At 55.7% G+C, this 12,808-nt stretch overlaps 2 protein-coding genes across 2 annotated transcripts in view; one reads left to right on the top strand and one right to left on the bottom strand.

Moving 5' to 3' along the window:
* VOLCADRAFT_90391 (uncharacterized protein) overlaps nt 1-6,945 on the bottom strand; it is a gene marked incomplete at both ends in the record, with an annotated part of 10,787 nt that extends 3,842 nt beyond the window's left edge. The window contains 10 exons of the mRNA XM_002949954.1: nt 221-325; nt 1,159-1,227; nt 1,480-1,644; nt 1,948-2,008; nt 2,630-2,721; nt 3,599-3,723; nt 4,114-4,342; nt 4,436-5,035; nt 5,338-5,433; nt 6,886-6,945. Coding sequence (XP_002950000.1) covers nt 221-325; nt 1,159-1,227; nt 1,480-1,644; nt 1,948-2,008; nt 2,630-2,721; nt 3,599-3,723; nt 4,114-4,342; nt 4,436-5,035; nt 5,338-5,433; nt 6,886-6,945 — 1,602 coding nt within the window. The remainder of the gene's footprint in view (nt 1-220; nt 326-1,158; nt 1,228-1,479; nt 1,645-1,947; nt 2,009-2,629; nt 2,722-3,598; nt 3,724-4,113; nt 4,343-4,435; nt 5,036-5,337; nt 5,434-6,885) is intronic.
* Nucleotides 6,946-7,406: 461 nt separating this feature from the next.
* VOLCADRAFT_90392 (uncharacterized protein) lies at nt 7,407-12,009 on the top strand (the record flags this gene model as incomplete). Its single annotated transcript, XM_002949846.1, has 9 exons — nt 7,407-7,814; nt 7,907-8,025; nt 8,411-8,456; nt 9,390-9,445; nt 9,926-10,093; nt 10,606-10,740; nt 11,049-11,097; nt 11,703-11,747; nt 12,004-12,009. The coding sequence occupies 9 exons, from the start codon at nt 7,407-7,409 to the stop codon at nt 12,007-12,009; spliced, it is 1,032 nt and encodes a 343-aa protein (XP_002949892.1).
* Between the last annotated feature and the right edge of the window lie 799 nt (nt 12,010-12,808).

Genomic DNA, 12,808 nt, shown 5'->3' on the forward strand with positions numbered 1-12,808 from the left:
CCCTCTCTCTCCCCCCTTCTCCCCCCTTCTTCCCCCCTCTCTCCCCCTCCCCGGTTGCGTACCAAGGCATTCCCGGGCAGCCGGTGCCGTAGACATCGCCACAGTCGACGTAATCTACTTTGACATCATCACACCCCCACGATTACCCCTCTCCACTAACCCCCTTACTCCATACACGCACATACACATACACACACGGGCCCCCCCCCCGGTCACCTACCGCCCGGCTAGCCGTGGTAAGGCCCACTTGGAGAGCCTCCACCTCCTCGCGAGATCGTACCAGAGCCAGCTCGTCCGGGGGAAGGGAGGCGGTGGAGGGGGGGGACTATCCCAGGAAGCACGGGGGGAGGAGAGGCGGCGGCGGCGCGGGGGGGGGGGGCCGCGGGGAGAGGAAGGAAGCGTGAGGGGTCAAGGGAGGGGAGAGAAAACACACGTGCCAGAATGTGGGCTGGTGTGTGTGGCAGTTTGGGGTATGGTAACTGCAAATTGAGGAGGGGGAGAGGCAGCCCCATTCCAGCACAGTCCTTGCCGACAAAGACAAATTGAAGGGTTGTAAAAAAAGAAAAGGCTAGAAGGAAAACCGGGGGCCCGTTTTCTCCTGTTTCCCCCTTGCCCGTACATGTACGGCAAAAAAACGACATGGCACGTTTTTGTGTCATGTCACACACACTCACACGCACGCGTGGAGGGAGAGCGGGGGGACACACACGCACACACAGACGCGTGCGCACACACACACACACACATACACATACACAAGCCACATATTAGGCAGGCGGCTGGCAGAGGTTAAGGCCTGACTTCTGCTCCCGGCCGACCCGGGTTCAAATCCGCCTGCCGGCTCCTCGGGTGTTTGAGGAGTAATGAAATGGGAAGTGGCCCCCCATCATATGGACGATGTAAGACGTGATAAAATCAACTTGCGAGCTAACCAGGAACTAAGTTGATGCGCCGTTGATCCGCTAGATTTGGTTGGATGCTGGTGGTGAGTTGTAGAACCCAACGAATACACTCTGAAGTCGGATGGGGTGAACGGATTAGGGTGCCCCTCTAGCAGGGGAGAGCAGGGACTGCCTCCAAGGGAAAGGGGGCCGCTGGCGAAGTTAACCACCCTGTAACGACATACATACAAGCCCTCACCCCCCCACTTGTCCGCACCTGCATACTCCTGGCGGTCTCCTTGATCGCCCTCATGAAATCCGTCGCCTTCTTCGTGGGTTGAGCTGCCTGTCAGAGTCGGGGGGAGGATGGGAGGGTGGGAGGGGGGGAAGGGGGGGGGAGATGTGAGTCGTGGAGAGGGTCCGGAGGGGGGATCACATAATGCAAGAAACAAAAGGCTTTTAACTGTCCCAACAACAATCAACTGCCCAAACCGACAACTGCTAAGCCCAAAGCCCATGCATACACAGACACAGAGAAATACATATATACATACATACGCGCATACATCACATACATACACACATACACACTGCCCACCTGTACGGGATCCGTGACCGCCCTGTCCAATCCCAAGACCTGCTTGGAAAACTTTGCCGTACCCTCCAGTACGGAACCCCCCAGCCCCATTGAGGGGGGTCTCAATGCCAACCAGGCCGCACAGTCCGCCAGCTCTCCATCCACCTCTAAGAACAATTGGAGCTCCTGATTATTAATTTACAGGCGGCCGAGGGGTGTTGGGGTTGTCGGATTGGGGGGGTTGGTGGTATCTGCCAAGTCAAGTCAACTCAACTCGTGTGTGTGTGTGTGTGGTCGGAAGGAGGAACGGAAGAGTGTCCCAAGCAACTTGGGGATCAGGGCTGCGGGAAAATGATGTGTAAAATCTTCAATACCAAACAGCCGTCCAAAAGCCCCCAGGACCCCCTCGCCCTCCTTTCCCCCCGCACCCCAAAAAACATCGAACTCCATTTCGCCTCCTCCTCCCCCCCCCTCCCCCGTGAGCCTCACCTCGCTGGCCCCAATGACCGGGTGGCGGGCGAGCTTGTTTAGGTAACGCTCCAGCGCGAGCCTGATCAGGTACGAGATATATAATAGCGTGTACAGCGAAGGGAAAAAAGGATAAAATGGGCACAAAAATATAAAAATTGGAAGGGAAGACACAAAAGAACAGTCGTGAAAGGAAGATAGATTTCAAACACGTTCAATTGTTGCCTCTGCCCGCCTCATCGTTTTGGAACCGTTTTATTCTACCGGTACTTTACATCGTACTCGGTCCTTTGCCGTCGGTGGCGAGGCAGGCGGCACAGGAAGTGGTGCATTAGAACCTCATCTAGATGCTGCCTCCGTTGCTGGTGTGCGCCCCCCTACCTGACGTCGGGGGTTTGACATCTTCTTGTAGTCAACTTTTTACTTTCCCTCCCCCTCAAACACCCCCCAGGCCCCCGGGGGACAAAAACAGACATATATACACACACACAGAAGCGCTTAACTCCAAGCGCTTAACACCCCCCCTCTTCCCCTACGCTCCCGAAACCCAATCACCCCCCCCAAAGCCCCTACGCTCCATTTCACCCCCCCCACATCTTTTATCCGTCTATACTTTACCCAACTGCTCCACACACTCGTCCGTGGTTCATCTTAATCCTCTCCCCCCCCCTTCACATACACACATACACACATACACACACACCTTCGCTCCTCCACGAACGTGTCCGTCATTCTCTGACCCTCCATCGCGTTCTTCTCAGGCCGGGGGGGCACGAAGTAGCCTCGGTACTTCTCCTGAGGTGTGTGTGTGTGTGTGTGTGTGTGTGTGTGTTTAAGGTGTTGGGGGTGGGAGTTGGGGGGTAAGACGAACCACCACTGACGACTGAGGCAGGTAATACCCCAGATAGACGGAACCTCCCACCAGGATTGGACGACAGATATACTGCAGGAGGACTTGCAATGAGTTACTGACCAATGATGACCGGGATAATGGTCTTGGCGGCGGCGACGTGGCCATAGCTGGGTTTTTTTTGCGAAACGAGTTACTCACTACCAGCTGCTGCCGAGTCTAAAGCTATCAAAGAATGCAGAAGGCGAGAAAGCGAGAAAAGACGACCTAGCCACCAACCTAGCACTACCTAGGGTGTGTGTGTAAGGGGGGCCGCCGGGCGCATGACTGCTACCCCCCTTTACCGCAACCCCCCCGTTTTCCGGAGTAAAGCCACACACATCCTTCATTCCCCCCGTCTTTTCGCCTGGCCTCCTTCCCCTCCACCTCCTCCTCCTCCCCCCCCTTGCTTTTCTTCCTCATCTTTGACAGCAAGACCCTGTTCGTTCCATTCCCTCCTCCCTCCCACCCATCCACACATAGCGGTTAACCCCCCCACATACACACATACACACATACACACATACACACACACCACCACCCATGGGTCAGTGTGACTTCCTCGCTTAGGACTCACTAGGGGCAGTTTCAGACTTTGGGCGCCTTCCGGCAGTTGATACCTTTTGTTTCCTCTTGCAAATGTTTCCACCGTCCAATCCCAACCTCACCACTCATGGCCCCAAACCCGGCCCCCACCCCAAACCCCCCCAACCCCTCTCCCGCTCCCCCCCCTGCCGACCTCTCGCATGTGCCACGCACAAATCCTCGCCCATGGTGCCGTACCTTCAGCAGCTCCGCCAGCGCCACAAACTCCCGGAACCTCCGCCGTACAGTGGTTCCGGAGCGACCGGGTCCAGATCCATTTCCTGGTCGAGCCTTGGCTTGCACCAGGTAGGTCACATAACCGCCTGCATGTGTGTTTGGTTACGTGTACGGCTATTTGTACGGCTGTGTGTACGGCTATGTGCATATCTTTGCCTTGTCATGAATGTGTGCTGTTTGCTTAACGTAATCCGGCTACGTTTCTATTTATGTTTGGGGCTCCCCTCATGCTCGCGGGAAGGGAAGGGTACAGGGAGGGAAAAAGTGTTGCTTGCTCGTCCCAAAACCAACATCGTGCTGAAAACTGCTTAGGAACCTCCGGAAAATGTCCACCATGTCGAAAGTGTTTAAAAACATGATGTGATTATAAATAAGAAATAAGTCGAAGATGTAAAAAAATTCTGAATCCAACCGGAACTGAACAACTCCCCAACGGGCCTTCTTTTTCAAATCCCAACCACCCTTTGGGTACCGACCGGCAAAAACATAAATCCTTCTAACTCCCAACCACTCTTTAACCGACTTGCCTTTAATTCCGAACAATCCGCCCAGCTCTCTCTTAATGGGCTCGCTGACGGTGATGATCTGGGCGTTATGCGAGCTGCCGCCGCCGCCACGGCCGTCGCCGCCACCTTTGCCTGACGGCGGCGGCGACGTCAAGCTACCGGGGGCTGTACTTGGGGAGGGGAGCTGAGCGGACAACGCCTGCAATGAGATGGGGGGTTGCGGGGCAGCGAAACACGCAAGTGAAATCTATGGACGTCGTACAAGGCCCCGTACAAGTACGAAAAGCCGTACCTGTAGATCATCCAGGCGAAAGTTTCCAGATCCGGGCAATGCCAGGGGACCCAGCGAAGGCGCTGCCGACGGGCCACTCGCGGCGGCGGGATGTCGTACAACAGGCCCGCTCCCCGCCGCCGCCGGCTGTGATGCTCCTGTACCCATGCTCCCGGCGGGCGGCGGGGCCACCGCCGCCGCCGCCGCCGCTGCCTCGCCCCCCATTGGCAGGGCCAGCTTTGAACCCATTCCTCCCGCGGGCGCTGACGGGCCCGCAGCAGCGGCGGAGGCCCCGCCGCCGCCGCCGCCGCCAACAAAGCGATACTGGTCATCAGGGTCGCGCATTGACAACGGATCGCCACCGGTACCACCGCCACCGCCTCCGGCAGCGGCAGCGGCGGCAAGCATCCCCAGCGGCGCCTGTTCGTACATGATGGAATCCTCGTACGACGGCGGCTTGCCGGCGGCGGCAAGGTCGCCGTACGTTGGGTAGTTGGTGGTTGTTATGATGGTTGAGTCGCTGATCCCGAGGCCCAGTCCTAGCCCCAGACCTCCGTAGCTGTTGAAGAGCTCGTCATTGGAGTCGTCCCCCGCCAGGGCCCGAAAGCGATCCATATTGCCCTGCGAGTTGGCAGTGGTGTAGTGGTAGTGGTAGTGGAGGTGGTGGTGTTTGTGGTGTAGTGGGGGTGGTAGTGGAGGTGTAGTGGTAGTGGTGTAGTGGTGTAGTAGTGGTGGTGGTGGTGGTGGTGGAGGTGGTAATGGCGGTGGCACTGCCGTGGTGTGGTGGTAGGTGTGGTGGTGATGCATATCCATCCGATTTACCCGGGGGGGGGGACTCAACGCGTTGAAACATCCCAGACCCCACCGTTCACTACTCTTCCAAGACTTTGAAAATTTTCCAAATTTCTGATCCACAAGCCCACCTGCAACAGCTCGGAATTGTCCCCAAGATCCAAGCCATCGTGACTGCCTCGACCCACCGGCAGGCTGGCTAGGTGGGAAGTCAAGTCCTCCATATCCTGAGGGATGGAAAATGTTAATCTAAATAATTATGGGGAAGGCGGTTTGTAGTGTTGGAGTTTCGCGTCCACGCGATGGAACAATTTAATACCATTTTTTCGGGGGGAAGATGTGCAAGGAAATGGAAATAGAGTTGAGGGAAGAGAAGGTAGAGCAGATTTGGATTACGGAGCGCTGGTGATGATAATCGAGAAGAAAATGTCCAAGGGAAATTTGGCTACTGTTATTGATGCTATGGGTGTTTGTGGTGGTTATGGTCGTAATTATTTGCAGGCCGGATGCAAGGTAAGGAATAGCATAATGCAGCAAGCTATCCGTACCATTGTTGTACAACGGTTGCGGTACAGTACGGCACGGGTCCTGGAGGACAGGGCTGTGTCGGTCTTCATCCTCTTGGCTGACGGAACTTTTTTCGCTGCAGCTCTCCACCCCATTCCCACTCCCTCCCCGCGCCCACCCCCTCGACACTCCACACCACCACCTGATGGCGTATCTTGCTTTCTTTACGATTCTTTCGTTAGCCAGTTGCCGTCAGGACACATTTAATCAAGGGAGTTATCGGGGTTTTCCAACCATAAGACGACTTCATATACCGTAGTTCGGCACGCCCCAGGTCGAGGTAAGGTGTTGTACGGGGATATTCCAGTGCGCGGAATTTAAGACAGGAAGGTGAATATAATTTTGATTCCTCTAATATAACAGGTTGAAGTCCTAACCATCAGACGACGGTGGTGGGGAGTGATTCTGGTAGGAGGAATGAGATTAGGTAAGCACTGCCTACTGTCGTCGTCGTTGGAGGGAAGGACGGCGTGATGTGGCGAGCACAAAGTGGGTTTTCCTCCTCCGACCCAGTCCTAGAGACCGTTAGCATGCATTTAAAATCAGTTCAGTCCACAGTTCAAATACAAGGTGGTCTTAGCGGGCTTCGCATACATCCAACCCCTCCACATGCAAGCAATTCTAGGAGGGGGCTTCAGGAACAGCCCCTTCTTGGCAGTTTCGAAGGCTCTCCCAAAGCCACGAGGCAGAAAGCTTCCCTCGCGGAGCAGTCCCCTCCACAGCGCTCGTCTATTGTTCGCCTTCCCCCGAGGCACTAGTTTTTGGGACCAAGCTATGGTTGCTGGCTCCCCCCAGGACCGCCGCGAGCGGTGCCGTAAGCAAGGGACGCAGTCTCATGCATTAGTGCAAGCACGGGAAAAGCGGGGGAGCTTAAAAACGCCACTAGCGTGATGTGGGCTGAGCGTGGGCGCGCTGCGAGGATAAGCTAGGTTTACAGCACGCATCTATCCTAACGGGGTTGGGTGATGCACCAGGAACGGAGCCTCGTCGTGACAGAATGGTAACAGTTTAGAGTACGTAGAGGCTTTGGTGGTATGTGCAGCTATGAAAGCAAAGGCTTGCGGACAAGGGCTATGAATTGGAGGTTTCGTTCTCAGCTCCGACCACCGTACCTGGTCATCAAATGCTCCCCCGGCACGTAGAGGATCGCCCGTTATGCCCTTGTTTGCCATTTCGGAAGTTGGCCACGGTTACGCGGCAGAAAGCATTCCTAGCTAGGAAGGAATCGTCGTCTAGGTTCGGCCGAGGTGCCGACGGTAAGGTGGCCTCGATAAGCGCAGGATGAGTTCCGGTTATGATGCTTTGGGGAAAATTATACTAGAAATGGACAGGGACAAGAGACACACGCGTAATGTCTATGAGAAGCGGTTGTCGCTTACAGGAAAGACCTCCTTTAGAGCAGATCCGCATGCCATTACCCCTATCGCTATGCTAAGTAAAGACCTGTCGGGCTTACGGAGTCATATGCATTGTCGTGCACATTTGGTCACGACACTGGAAAAATGAATAGAGTCGCCGGTATATGCCCAGAACGAAATTCCTTACAACAACCAAGAGTGTTCGTAGCTACGTTTACCCTTGTACACGCGCATATCCGTGAATTGTATCTTAGATCTTGGGACCCTGACAAAGCATGGCCGAAACTAAGTTGACGATGTCCCTGGATGATCTAATAGCACAGGCAGGGAAAAAGAAAGAGAGGAGGCCTCAGCAACAGCGGCCGGCCTCCGGCCAGGCACCAAAGTCTGGTCCCCGGAAAGGACTGCGGAGAAACCGGCAAAAGAACGCCGCGAACGGCAACGCGGCTCCTACTCAGCCACGGCCCAAGCAGCAACCTCAGCAGCAGCAGCCACAGCAACAGCAGCAACCTCAACAGCAGCAGCAGCCGCGCCAGACGCAGGCCCAGCAAGGCGGTCAGCGCATTCGCAAAAGTGGCGCGCCAAACCTCGGTATTCGCGGTGGACAGGTGCAGAAGCGTAACGTTATCGAAGTGCCGGTCAAGATGATCAGGTCTCCACAGCAGGCTCTCCCGCCTCCGCGGGTGAGACTTATTCCGCCGTCGCTGCACGTAGCTTTTAGCACGGACAGTGCGGACTTACACAGCATGTCGCTCCACGCACACCGCTTTTACAGAGACAGGCATTGCCTATGCGGCAACAAGCTCCGGAGGGCAAGTGGCAGCATGACATGTACGCTGATGACTACCAGCCTCCGCGACGTGCTCCCGTTCCTACAGCCCCGAGTACCAAGCTGTGAGTATTCCGTGCATTTAGACTTCGCCTTGCTTGCAATTTCACCTGCGCTGTGTTCAGTATGTCTGCCGCTTGGGGCTTTTTGGAGCACGGGGCGCTCTGCTGAACCGTTCACTAACTCCTAGCGCCCTAGCGGAGAGTGGCTCCTCCCCGGCTCCCATGGTGGACACCACGCGCGTGTGCAATCTCTGACGGTGTGGTGAGAGCCCGAAGAAGAAGAAAGCGCGCTTCCCACGACCCCAGTGTTGACTTCTCCAAGGGGCGACGCCAGGGAGTGTCGATGGAGACAGCTGTGGGGTTGGCGTGGTGGTGGTGGTTTCGAAGCAACTCGCAAGCGCGGGCTGGCGCCCTGACAGCTTCTCCCGTCCCCTGGCGAATGCCGCAGCATCGTTACCAACCTTCATCACCAAGTTTCCGAGGACGACTTGCTGGTAAGGAATTGCGTGGAAGTTTGGAAGTGGCTAGTTTTCTGGGTTAAGTCAATACAATGGCTGCGGGTGGAATTAGAGTTGTAGGGAGGTTGTAGGGCGGGTGGGAAATGGGTCAAATTTCTCGGGGTCTGGCCTCGGTAGGAGATTGCTGCTGGGGGTTGGTGGCTTTATGGGCAAATGTTGTGCTGCGTGGGTGGAAGAAGGTTCGGAAGGGGCTGCCCCACGGTGTATGTGGGGATGTTATCATACCGGGTAAAATGGAAGGAGGGCGAAAAGCTAAGGGGCTAGGCTGGCGGGACGGCGTGCAATACGGGCCGCCTGAGGGATTGGAAATACAGCAGGACAGCAGGTTTATGGACGACGGTGGACGAAGGAAAGGAGGGAGAACGGGTTCGGCAAAGCTACTTTTAGCATCGGGAGGAGGAAGGGGGAGAAGAGGGCACCCGAGGTTAAGTTACGTAGATGGAAGGATCTTGGCGGCCGGGAGCCGTGTTCGCATCGGTTTTGGTTGTTGAGGGGCTGTTGGCCGCTGCAGGGGGTTTAGGGAGTTGCAACGTCCAATGACGGGGGGGGGGAAAAGGGCCGGGGCTGCTGGGCTCACCCGCGCCCTGCTCAACACCTTGTCTCTGTCAATGGTACGCATATCCGCGATCCTGCGTGGGTAAGGTACAGCCGTCAGAAATGTCTCTGGCCAGAATCTTCCTCCTTGCCATCATCGTTATCATCATCTAATTATCATCTAATTATCATCATTATCATCATCATCGACGCCGATAGTAAGTACTTGAGTATGCATATCTCTATGCGCTTCGCTGCTGCATCCTGGCCTTGTGTGGTCCGATTCCTTTGTGTAACCGCTAACTACGCATTTGCAACGAAAGCCACAGAAGCAGAAGCTCTGAACTGCTTTCCCATCCTCCCCTTTCATCGCAGGAGCTGTTCTCAACGTGCGGCACCGTCAAGAGCAAAGCCATCAACTACGACAACTCGTAAGTGACCTCTCGCTGCAAACACTCGGACACATTCGAGCGCTGCATGTGCATTCGGGCATGGAACGTAATACTCCTGTCTATTCGGTACGGGCGTGACACTTGCAAGCGTGTACAGCATGTGTGTCCGCTCCGCAGACACTATGCGCATCACACACCCAGCTTTTACTCCACCTGCGCATAATGCCCTCTTTTCCTGAGGGCCCTGCGCCTCTACGCCTGCGCCTCTCTCAGCCCGCTCTAGCAACCAGCTACAACGTCATGATCCACTGATTGCCCATCCCCTCGTTTCCTCGGCTCCATGCGTGCTAGCAAGACTCTCAAGAGATTTCAAAACAAAATTAACTGCATCAACGATAAGGTATAACCAAATCTTCGTAGTTGTTCTTGCTTCATATTAGACTTTAATGCAGTAATGTAACTCATCGGTCTGAGTTTTCGTAATCCGGTACCGCATTTCTTCCCGGGTCGGCCTCGCAGCGGGCGCTCCCTGGGCTCGGGGTGGGTCGTGTTTGAGACCCGGGCGGAGGCGGAGGCGGCCAAGAAGGAGTACCACGGCGTCAAGCTGGATGGGCGGCCCATGGAGATTACCTTCGCGGACGGAGCTGGTGCCGGAGCCTCCTTGACGAAGCTATCTTCGGGCATCTCGTAAGTCGTCAGTATGTGGTGTGATGTGGCGATATGACGGATGCGATTTGTGAAGGCTGAAGGCTGCGCAGTGCAGTGCGTGCTTGTCTTTGGTATTTGGTAGGAAATTCGTGTTGAAGGTAGGGGAGGGGCAGTTATAGGGGACTGTGTTCTGACGGGTTCGGTTTCCTTAGGATTCTTGGTGACGGGGCCTGTCCCGTCATTGAGACAGGGCCCAGTGCCAATCACCCTACTTAAAACAAGCACCTCCACTTAATACCGCATGTAGAGCGGATGGACATATCTCGGACATCGAGATATCAGCACAAGAGGTCGCAGCATGCACGCCTGGATCGGCGCTTTCGATCGCGCATCATTGCAAATGTGCACGCGTGGGTCAGGATTGCGATTGCGCATCTTTTTTCTGGAAACCGGCGCCCAATTGTTCTTCAATAAGCCTCCTCGGAGTACCTACAGCGTTTCCCACCACCATCATTATCATCATCATGCGGTCGTCACGCCTTCATATGCAGGGTTCAGAAGCCTGGCGGGGGTGGAGCGGGTGGCGGCCGGGCCGGCGGTGGCGGCGGTGTGGGCAAAGCCGCGGGCGGCAACGGGGGCCAGCGCCTGGCGGCGGCTGCGATCCGGGAGACGGCAGCGGCTTCGCGGTAAGGGGACGCGACTCCTCGCCTGCGCAGTGGACCTGTCACCTCTTGCGGGTTGCCTATTTGCATTATTTGACTAGGGTCCCATGGAGATGGGGGACGGGTTTATTGCCGGGTGCCGATGCGCAATATCTCGGTCAGTTCGCTGGGGCACGGCATTGAAGGCGCTGCCTGGCATGCTCGGCTGATCTGTCAGTAGAAGAATATGTTCCAAAAAGCTCTTTCTTCGGCCGCTTGTTCCTTACCTGAACCACCTGTCCCGTGTGCGCGCTGTCTGCGCTGCGCTCCTCTGCACACTTCGCTCCTTGCAGGGGCGGGGCCGAGCGAAATGGCCGCGGCAACAGACTCCGTAGCGCCGTGGTGAGCTGCTGAGCTGCCGCGGATCTGTGCCGTGTAACGCGCACGAGCCCGGCCACGCGGACATGCCCGCTTCAAGCTACCGACTGTGTGCTTGCTTATTCGTAATTTTTGTTACTGCCTGTTTGTCTGCCTGTATGTCTGTTTGTCCTGGTCGTATCGTGTGCATCGCGGTGGGTTTCATTGTTCGTGCGTGGCTCGTAATGTGTCTGACGGAACAGACGCGCTTTGGTCCACCGCTGTCGGCGAGTAGCGCGGACGTTGTCCCCCTCCTGGCTTCCCTCCTCGCGAATGCAAACAACTTGCTTTGCATGTCCTGGCATTGGGACTCACATTGAGTGCAGGTGATGGAGGCGATGTTGTCAGGCTAATGTGTTATGGTTACTGGCAAGCCTATTTAGGCTTCCGTATGGTGTTCGCCTCGGTTCTACGAATGAGCTCTTTGTGCAGTATTATAGCTATAGTTTACTTAGAGACAATGTTTTTTTCCGATTTCCTTACTGCTTTCATGTGGCCTACGTCATGGCTTTAAGGGTTTCCATGCCCTTGCCTTGCCATCCTTATTTCCTGTTTCGCCTTGCCCTGCCTTGCCTTGCCTTGTCGTACAGGTAGGCCGAGCGCAACTGGATGCGGACCTGCAGGACTACATGCAGGTGGGGCCCTGGTCGTCACTCGACTAGTTCTCCTGCCTCCCTCCTCCCTTCCATGTCTTTAACGCGTGCCCGCCTGCCCGCCCCCGCCCCGCTTCTTTTGGACTCGGTGACAGTTCATTCCTGATTTTCCTTGCAGCATATGATCTCCCCCTCTTCCCCCCCCCCACACACACACACAACTCGTGCCGTCGCCGCTCTCTCTGCACACGCGAACCCCACTTGCCGCCCGTGTTGCACCCCCTATCTCCCTCTGTAGGAGTGAGAGCCGCACGCGCGGAGTTATTCAACGGCACTCCTGGCTCCCGCGGCAGACACACCCCACCACAGATTTCCAGATGACTACCGCAGCGAGCGAACCGTCTTTCATGTTTCATGTGGAAACGTCTCTCTTTAAATGATGGTGGGGCGAAAGGCGTTCGACAGGGAACAGGAGGCGTGATGGTACCTCTTCCCTTCCATCCTCACGTTTCTATACACCATCATATATGGAGACATGTCTTGACGACTCCGATGGGGACAACCTTTGTAGCAATGGTCTATGGGAGCTTTGGAACCGGCAGTTGTTCAAGGGAGACGGAGACGTTTGAGAAAGGGCCGCACGGGAGGCGTTGAAAGTTACTGGACGATGTGGAGGTCACTCATATCGTGAGGGGAAAGGGGAGGGCGGGTTTGACACACGAGGCAAGACGTATTGTGAGGATTTATATGGGACTGTGTGACGGTAGAGCGCCTAGTGGTGATGGCACATGCCCGCCACATGTGCCAATGGCGGTGGTGTTGCCGCCTTTCCTCACTTCTGCGTCGCTGGTCGCGTTGTCACAAGCTGGTCATCATTGTGACTGACCGCAAAAGTGGGAACCTGGGGTATATTGCGCATAGCAGCCAAAATACTGGTAGGGATGGTGCGGATGGTGGTGGGTGTTTTTACGGACTGTGCTTGACTGACTGACTAACTGATGATGTGTTGTTTGATTCCGTTAAAATTTTTTAAATCCATCAGACAACGGAAGTTAAAAAACGGTGGACGTATGTTTCTTTCACACGAGACGTTCTTTTCCTTC

The sequence above is a fragment of the Volvox carteri genome (assembly GCF_000143455.1).
Source record: "Volvox carteri f. nagariensis unplaced genomic scaffold VOLCAscaffold_16, whole genome shotgun sequence".
NCBI lineage: Eukaryota > Viridiplantae > Chlorophyta > Chlorophyceae > Chlamydomonadales > Volvocaceae > Volvox > Volvox carteri.